General features: G+C 50.3%; 3 protein-coding genes across 3 annotated transcripts in view; 2 read left to right on the top strand and 1 right to left on the bottom strand.

Moving 5' to 3' along the window:
- LOC102033502 (5-hydroxytryptamine receptor 3A-like) overlaps positions 1-4783 on the top strand; it is a 6884-nt gene extending 2101 nt beyond the window's left edge. The window contains exons 3-10 of the mRNA XM_031059922.1: positions 922-1079; positions 1519-1563; positions 1658-1767; positions 2398-2564; positions 3333-3493; positions 3645-3855; positions 4074-4193; positions 4350-4783. Coding sequence (XP_030915782.1) covers positions 922-1079; positions 1519-1563; positions 1658-1767; positions 2398-2564; positions 3333-3493; positions 3645-3855; positions 4074-4193; positions 4350-4576 — 1199 coding nt within the window. The 3' untranslated portion in view covers positions 4577-4783. The remainder of the gene's footprint in view (positions 1-921; positions 1080-1518; positions 1564-1657; positions 1768-2397; positions 2565-3332; positions 3494-3644; positions 3856-4073; positions 4194-4349) is intronic.
- Positions 4784-5512: 729 nt separating this feature from the next.
- Positions 5513-8004, bottom strand: ATP5PD (ATP synthase peripheral stalk subunit d). The gene is made up of 6 exons (XM_005424581.2): positions 7981-8004; positions 7481-7610; positions 6838-6934; positions 6279-6350; positions 5896-5958; positions 5513-5780 (listed from the first exon to the last, which is right to left on the bottom strand). The coding sequence occupies exons 2-6, from the start codon at positions 7600-7602 to the stop codon at positions 5649-5651; spliced, it is 486 nt and encodes a 161-aa protein (XP_005424638.1). The 5' UTR covers positions 7603-7610; positions 7981-8004; the 3' UTR covers positions 5513-5648.
- KCTD2 (potassium channel tetramerization domain containing 2) overlaps positions 7676-8010 on the top strand; it is a 9575-nt gene continuing 9240 nt past the window's right edge. Inside the window, exon 1 of the mRNA XM_031059921.1 lies at positions 7676-7755. Coding sequence (XP_030915781.1) covers positions 7676-7755 — 80 coding nt within the window. The remainder of the gene's footprint in view (positions 7756-8010) is intronic.

Genomic DNA, 8010 nt, shown 5'->3' with positions numbered 1-8010 from the left:
AATTCGGCTGCCGGAGGGGGAATCAGCTGTGGGAATTGCTGACTGCAATTGTTGCCCTGGAGCTATTCACAGAATCACAGAATCATGGAATATCCTGGGTTGGAAGGGACCCACAAGGATCACTGGGATGACAGCAGAAAAAAAAAAGGCAGAGATGGAGAGGAGGGCAGCAGAGGAACACACAGACACATTAAAAAAACCCAGAAGTCTCTGAGCCTTTCATCGTAACTGTGAGGACTCAGAAAAGAACATAAGGAGCATGAGAGATCAGCAAGGAGGCAGAAGCAGAAAATCCATGGGTGCATGGAGGGCTCAGTGGGAAATGACACAGTCCTTTTCACTGGGGTTGCAGCAAACTCTCAGCCCTGTAAATGAGACTAAATTTGCTACTGAGTAGCTCTGGCTCTTTGCCTTTTCTTTGTGGGGATGGGCCCTTTCTTTTCCTCTCCCTCAAATGGTTAGATTCTTTTTTTAATGACCTTATTTTTCCTTGACCACAACTAAAGGCTACTCCCAAGAGCCAGCTGAGTGCATCAAACCATTAGCAAATTCTTCCTCATAACAGATAAAGTGTGTTTACAAAAATCCATCCCTCATTAATAAATATCAAATCAACTTCCACATAACAAATGACGTGTCCTGGACTGGTTCATAAGACTCACGGTACCATTCTCCTCCTTATTTGGAAGCAGGAGATGATGCAGGGAGTTTTTGTAGCCATCCTCACCTTTTCTCTTGGGACAGGTAAGTGCAAGGGGGATTGAAAACCTTCGAGGAATTCTGTTCTCATCTCTGTGAGAAGGGATTTTTGTGTGTTGATGACATTTTTCACATCCACAGCTCCACACCCTTTCTTCTTTGATGCATCCTCACAGGTTGCCTGATGTTTTTGTGTTTGAAGTGGAATTTTCTTTCCAGCAGGGGCTGCTCCAAAGTACCTCTGCACCTACTATGACGTTGTTGACTACCTGAACATCTCCTCTCATGACAAGCTGCACACGTACATCCTGCCCAAGATAAACCTGAAGGAGCCTGTGGAAGTGAAGGTGGATTTCTTTCTGGTGTCAATTCTCTCTGTGGTAAGGACCCATATTGAGTTTTTACAACAGGAAACTGGGCTATTACTAGGCCAGGGTTTGAGTCTTCTGACAGCAAGTCCACAGGGGTGAGAACCAGCCCCTTCAGCTTTCTGCTGTTGGAAAGCACTTTTGGAAGATCTGGACTATTTTCTCCACTCCTTCCAGAAGTCACATTCAGACAAGCAGCCTGCTTAGCAGGAGGCTCCAAACACCCAGCAGTGCCTGAACTGGACAGTGCATTTGCAGGACACTGCCATGGAAATGTTAACAATAATTATTATTTTTCCTAACCATTGGACTTTGTGCTCCCACTCTTCAGCCGTAGGATCAAGAGCCATGAGCTCCCTTCCCAAGCCCCATTACTTCAGTCTGTGCTCAGGGAAGAGCTTCTGCATTGGATATGTCTAAGAAAATCAGCTAAATATCTTTGTTTCTCCAGGTGGAAAAGCTCCAGACAGTCAGTTTTTACTTCGTCCTGAACCTGGTAGGTCCCTCAAGAGCGTTTCTCTCCTGATGCCCAACACAAAGCCTGGTGCCCAGCCCAGAGCTCACCTCTCTCCTGCAACTTCTTCCCTCAGGAATGGCAGAACCCTTTTGCAACCTGGGATCCCCGGGATTTCTGTAACATCTCTGAAATTGTTCTGCCCATGGATACGTATTGGTCGCCCCCCATCTTCATCTTAGAGCGGTATGTTCCCCTTTCATTTTTATCCACTGGCTTCACAGAAATACAAAGGATGCAAACTGTTGGTTGTATTATAGGAAATGGGATAAACTCAGATGGCTAAAAGTTGTTCCCTTGAGCTCTCTGTAACCGAGAGCCTCCTAATTTAGATTAATGGTGACCACAGTTTATACAAAGCACTTAGTGGCTCTGTAATACTGTAACAGCTCCTGAAATTTCCCATCTGGGCTGCAGCTAAAACCAGCACTGCTGTGGAATAAAGTGACCTTTAGTGTGTGGAAAGATACAGGGCAGAGCACCAAGGGTCTGATAGAGGGATGGGCACCTCCACCAGCTCTCCAGAGGGAGAGAGGAGGGGGAGGCAGAGCTAGGAATGAGCCCCTGCCCTGGTGAGGGCAGGAAGCAGAGGACAGAGGGGCAGGAGATGCTCAGTAGGTGCAGAGCTACAGCAAACCTTGATCCCAAAGGGCTCAGGAGCCCTTCTCCCAGACCTGGATTCCTCTCTTCCTGCTGCATCCCATGGCTGGGTGATGGCTCAGAGCCCCCCAACAGGGTGCTGACATCCTGATTTCATGGGACTGAGGCACAGGCAGCATCTCAGGCTGAGTTACTCTCCCTGTCTGTTCCCTGCAGAGTGAACGGGCAGAACCCAGAGCTGAATTACATGGTCCTCATGCACAACGGCACCTTCAACTCCACCCGGCCCTACCAGGTCACCCTGACATGCAGTCTGGTTATCTTCAAGTTCCCCTTCGACACCCAGATGTGCAACCTGAGCATTGCTTCATTCCTCTACCCAGGTACAGCTGCAGGCTGAGCTTGACCACCTCTGGGCTGAATTTGGAGGAGGAGGACTGGATGAAATGGGCCCTGGTAACTCCTGGGCTCCTGAGCAGCACCGCGTGCTCACAGAGGGGTTGAGGTCATATGAGACCAGGGAAAATGAGTTAAAATGCTGCCATTCTGTCCTGGTACATTTCCCAGCAACATCTCTGGAACAATCCAGATGTTCTGCGGCAAGCCCCTCCCAGAACTGGTTTCTACAAACCAAGAGACTCGAGACCAGGAGGCTTCCTGCAAAACTGCTACTTGTTCACATAGAATTTTGCAGGACTGATCTTTAAACACACCTGAAAGCCATAGAAATGGGAGGAAATTAATCATAGAATCCTAAGGTTGGAAAAGATTTCCAAGGGCATCAAATGCAACCATCAAAAGGACAGTTTCAGGGATTCAAACTGCAGTTAGAGTTCATCCCTACAGGAAGGGCTGAAATATAAGCAGAGGTGACACAAAATCTCCCGAGTCCCATCCACAAAGGCCAACTGCCCTAATTCAACAGCTGTTTCCCCTCTGATCCACATTTCCAGAGGTCCAGTGAAACCTCTTCACAGAGACCTTTTTAATTTCTCCCTTATGGGCTGAGAAACCCGAGCAGTGCATGAAATCTTCCTCCTTCCTGTCTGCATACACCCTCAGTTGGGTGGGAAAGGGAGAGGAATAACTGATCTCTAATAAATTCCTAAATTCTTTAACTTCCCTTCCCCCTCTGCCTCCTGCCCAAGCAGTAACAGACTTTGTCATGAAGACGAGACGGACACCAGCTGAGGTCATAAGAGACAGCAAGAACTTAATCCTAACTGATGGAGAATGGAAGTTTACCAACGTGAGCATCATTGAATTCACGGAAATGATGGATGACAAAGAATTTTCTGTGGTCACCTATGTGGTATGGCAGCACTTCCATATCATATTGCACTGATTTGGCACCAAAAAAACCCCAGTATAAAACAAGACGATTTTTTACATTAGGGGACCAGCACTTGTCAACACATTGAGTCATCTCCTGCTCATCAAATTTTGCTCATCTTCCTCAACAGATTTCCATGGATAGACGACCCACTCTCTACATTCTGAACTTGATCCTCCCAACGTGTGCCCTCTACTTGCTGGACATGGCTGTGCTGTTTGGTCCCAGCTCTCTCGAGGAGAAAATCAACTTCCAGATTGCCATCATCCTGGGCAGCTCCATGCTGGCTGTGATTCTCAACAACAGCCTCCCAACTTCCTCCAACAAACCGCCCATCATAGGTACCCACCTTTATCAAATAAACCCTGATTGTCACCCAGGTACCAGCCCTAGGGGAGGTTTTTGGGTGTTGACAGACACGTTCATGAACACTGAAGTCATGAACAGCTAAGCTTGATTAGCTTGCTGGAGTTAGGTTTTCCCTGCTCTCCACCAGGCGATGGAATGTAAGAAAATGCCGATTCTCCAGAGCTTTCTCTGTTTTCCTGTTGCTCTGCAGTGGTGTTTTTCCTGGGCACCTTCCTGCTCATGATCATGGCTGTGTTGGACACCTCCTTCCTGTTGTACCAGCAGCGCAAATCCAGGCGCTTGGACAAGGTCCTCAGGAGCTTCCAGCAAGGTAAAACAACCCCTAACACCTCTAACAGAGGAGGCCTGGGACATTTCCCTGCATGTTGGGTGGGGCCAGGGTGGATTTCCTCAGGGACAAACTGTGCCCAGGCAGTGTGAGCCATGGTGGCCCCACTGTGCTGACCCTGCCCTCTGCTCCCTGCAGACCCACACGAGCTGCCCAAGGCACCCCCAGACAATCTGGCCAAGGGGGGTCCCCAGCTGCTGCACCCTCCCAAGAAGGCCCAGGGACAAGGGCAGCCTACCAAGCACCTCTGGCAGCTGCAGGAGCTGGATCAGTTTCTTCCAGTTCTGGAGAAGGTGCTTCTCTTCAGCCACCTCTTCCTGTCCCTGTTCTTTTTTACTGTGATTTTTGTAAAATGGAGCAGCTGAAGATCAGCTCTGCCCAGTGCCAGCTCAGTTTTTCTCTACTGTGTTGCTTCTGACACCCTGCTGTAATTTGTTCCTGGTCAATTCATAGAGCTGCAGTTCAGTTGCCTGAATAAAATAAAATTAAATTAAATTTAAATTAAAATTAAATTAAAAGGACCCAAGATCTGCATGTGTAGTGCTTCGTACTCTGGTTCAGTAGAACTACTGAGATGTTCTTGAAGTATTCTGTGAGCTACTACGGTATTTGAATAAAATAGTTGTAAAATCTGGGGATAACACCTTCATTCTACCTATCTGGAATTCTGACCTCCAACATGACCAAAAAGAAAAGGAGCTGATTGCCTTCTCTTAGAGGAGAGAAGGCAATCAGCCATCTTGATTAAACACCTTCCATCTTGAGGGAAGGTGTTTAAGAATTCCACCTCAGATTATTAAATAAAACAGTGCAAGTCTTTACTATTGTTTCTGTGAGTTCCAGTGCAATCAGCACCATTCAGAAATCTAGGGCAAAGAGAAAAGGAGCATCATGATTAAGTGTTTTTAAAAAAAACTTTAAAAGTTACTTTTTTATGTGCTTCTCAACACACCAACACTCCTTCACCTCCTTTTGGAATTGGCTTTTCCTAAAAAAATCACAGTCAGCCCAGAAAACAGCCCTAGACCTGTGGCTGTAGAAATCCTGAGACACTTCAGACACACACAAATCATGACCAAATACACTCCAGCATCTCAAAGGGCTACACACGTTCAACTTCTGAGCAAGGATCTGCCTGCAAGGGCAGGAGAACTCCATCCCCTGCCCCTCGTGGCTACAGAGAGGGACAGGAGGTTTATTTGCATTTCACAGGGTTCAGTTTGATCAGCGGGACAGGGAGCTTGGTCCTGCTACCAAAACAAGCTCATGGGTAGAAAACACAAAATCCAGAAAAAGTGGAATGTTTGCAAGTTACTGTATTGCTCCACATTACTCAGAACTCATGTCTAAGATCTAAGCCACAGACAGAGAAAGCTCTTTATTTATAAGATCATGGAGTCTGACAGTCATTAAACTGCTCATTGAACTGCTCCCAGTTTACAGATCAGCAATTGGCTTGTGGGGCCAGTATGGATACTTCTTCTTGCTCAGTTTGGTTTCAGGGAAGGCTTCACTCAAGTCTTCAAACGTCATCTGTTCAAAGGGAATCATGTTCTCGAGCTTCTGGAGCTGTGGAAGCAGGGACAGACACATCACAAGTCAGTGGTCAGGAAGGAGCAAAGCACACCCTGGAGAGCCAGGGGTGTGCTCCAGAGAATGCTCCCTAAGCAAGGTGCAGCCTCACCTCCTGCTCGTACTGGGCGATGCGGGCTTTGGAAGCCTGGATGTACTCAGCAGTGCTCTTGGCCTGGGGAGAGCAGAGGACGTGGCCAGAGTGGTTATGATAAACACACTGCCCCACAGTGAACCTGCACACCCCCCCCAGGCTTTCAGTTGGCATTAAAATCCATCACTGTTACACTGGGTAACTGATGGAATCTCCAGCAGAACCCAGACAGCCAAACCCTGCCCTGTGCAGGGATCCTTGCTCAGAAAGCCAGGCACGTGTGTGAGGGGCAGAGCTGTGCCCTGCCTGTGCAGGGGCACATCCAGAACATCCCCTCCCTCTCACCCCTTGCCACCCCCACAGAAGGCAGGGACAGCCTCAGTAGGGAATGGTTCACTTACAGCTTCCTTCTCCTGGGCATCAATCTTGGCAGTCTGTGTATCCACTGGCTCTGGAACCTTCAGTGCACTGAACTGTAAATTGAAACACAAATATTTTTAAGGTTTGTTTGACTGAAACAATCCTTCACATCAAGGTCACCTTCCCTAGCAGCAGGGGAGCATTCCTTCCTGTCTTCCTAGGATTTGCTCACAACCATGTACGTTAATGAGCTAAAAGTGATCAGTGCAACTGTCCCCTGTCCCTCCCAAGCAGCACTTGCTCACCAAGGAGCTTCCAGACATCTCTGTCCTGCCCACCACCCCCAGGACACACAACACCACCCATTCCCCACAGCTCTGGAAGGAAGCTGGAAGGTCCCACACCACAGACTGACCCTATGACAGAGTTACTGCCCCCACACAAAGCTCCCACACCCATCTGAGCTCAGTGGGTGCCTCCAGTCTTGGGAGGCAAATCTCCACAGTGATGCAACCAAGCTCCTCTGCTGGTCCTGGTGTTTTCCTCTCAGTGCCCCAATTAAACTCCAAAGAGCAATACCCAGCTGGCAAGGAGACTGACCTTCTTCTGGAACTCATCCACCATTCCAGCCTTGGCAACATTAGCTTTGTAGAAAGCCCAGTCGATGGCCGGGGGCTTCTCTGGCAGCGCAGCCAACCTGCAGGGACGGAGCACAGCAGACATGATAAGCAGCTGAGCACCAGCACAGCCTGCTGTGCTCAGTTTAGGTGTCGTCAAGCTTGAAACAGCCATTTCTGCAAACCCCTCTGCCCTTGGAACAGGCTCCTCAGGACAGACAGGCAGAGCTCAGCCTGCAGCTGAGCTTCACTCAGCCCCTCTGGGTGCAACCCTTAAGGAAGGATGAGGCTGTTTCACAACGCTGAGCCAGAGGCAACCAGCAGGACTCCCTGCAACAGCTGGCACTTGTATCAGGCAGAGGGTGCTAAAGGATTTGAGAACCAAGATGAATTTGTAGAGCATTTAACAGTGACAAACCTCGTGCCAAAGCAAGGTGCACTCACAGAACTGCAGCTACAGGTTTACTCTGGGGAAGATTAACTAAAGGTGATTTGCCAAAAAAAGCCACCAGCTGCCTCAAGGTGACCCGCTTTAATACCTGCGAGGCCACTCCTGCGGGACCACAGAAGGACAGACAGACAGCAGCACTCACAGCGGCTGGCGGGGAGGCTGAGCGGGCACTCACCGGGCCGTCAGCGCATCGTTGCGGGTCTTCAGCGCGTTGAACATGGCTCGCTGGCTCGGCGGCACCCGCTCGGCGAAGGCCGCCCAGTCCACGGCCTTAAGGGCAGCCCTGCGTCCCGCCATGGCTCCGCCTGGCCCGGAGACACCGGTGGGTCACAGCGCGGCTCCGGTCGGGAACGCGGCACCGAGGGGCGGGATGGGGCGAGACACGGGGGACGGGGACACGGAAGGGGTCGGGTCACGGGACGGGGACACTGGGGATCGGGCACGGAGAGAGTGCGGGCACTGGGGATCGGGCACGGAGAGTGCGGGCGCTGGGGATCGAGGCACTGCGGGATCGGGACACAGGGGTCGCTCCTGAGCCCCGCCAAGACCTCACGCTGGCTCCCATCCGCTCCCACGAACCTCCCAACACCGAGGACGTCCCCAGCCGGTCCTGTCCCCCGGCCTCGGGACTCCAGGTCCCCCTTCCCGCCTCCCCTCTCCCGGCCCCGCTCTCACCTTCACTGACCGACACCGCCGTCCCCGCCG

The sequence above is a fragment of the Geospiza fortis genome, unplaced genomic scaffold (assembly GCF_000277835.1).
Source record: "Geospiza fortis unplaced genomic scaffold, GeoFor_1.0 scaffold244, whole genome shotgun sequence".
In the NCBI taxonomy this organism is placed as follows: domain Eukaryota; kingdom Metazoa; phylum Chordata; class Aves; order Passeriformes; family Thraupidae; genus Geospiza; species Geospiza fortis.
This window is presented reverse-complemented; position numbering and strand designations above follow the sequence as displayed.

What these genes read in the sequence shown, in the direction of transcription:
- ATP5PD (XM_005424581.2), bottom strand. Translation starts at nt 7,602, where the DNA reads ATGGCGGGACGCAGGGCTGCCCTTAAGGCCGTGGACTGGGCGGCCTTC. An exon ending in TGGATGAGTTCCAGAAGAAG is followed by an intron (nt 6,351 to 6,837) that starts GTCAGTCTCCTT and finishes TTCAATTTACAG; the next exon opens with TTCAGTGCACTGAAGGTTCC. An exon ending in ATGCCCAGGAGAAGGAAGCT is followed by an intron (nt 5,959 to 6,278) that starts GTAAGTGAACCA and finishes TGCTCTCCCCAG; the next exon opens with GCCAAGAGCACTGCTGAGTA.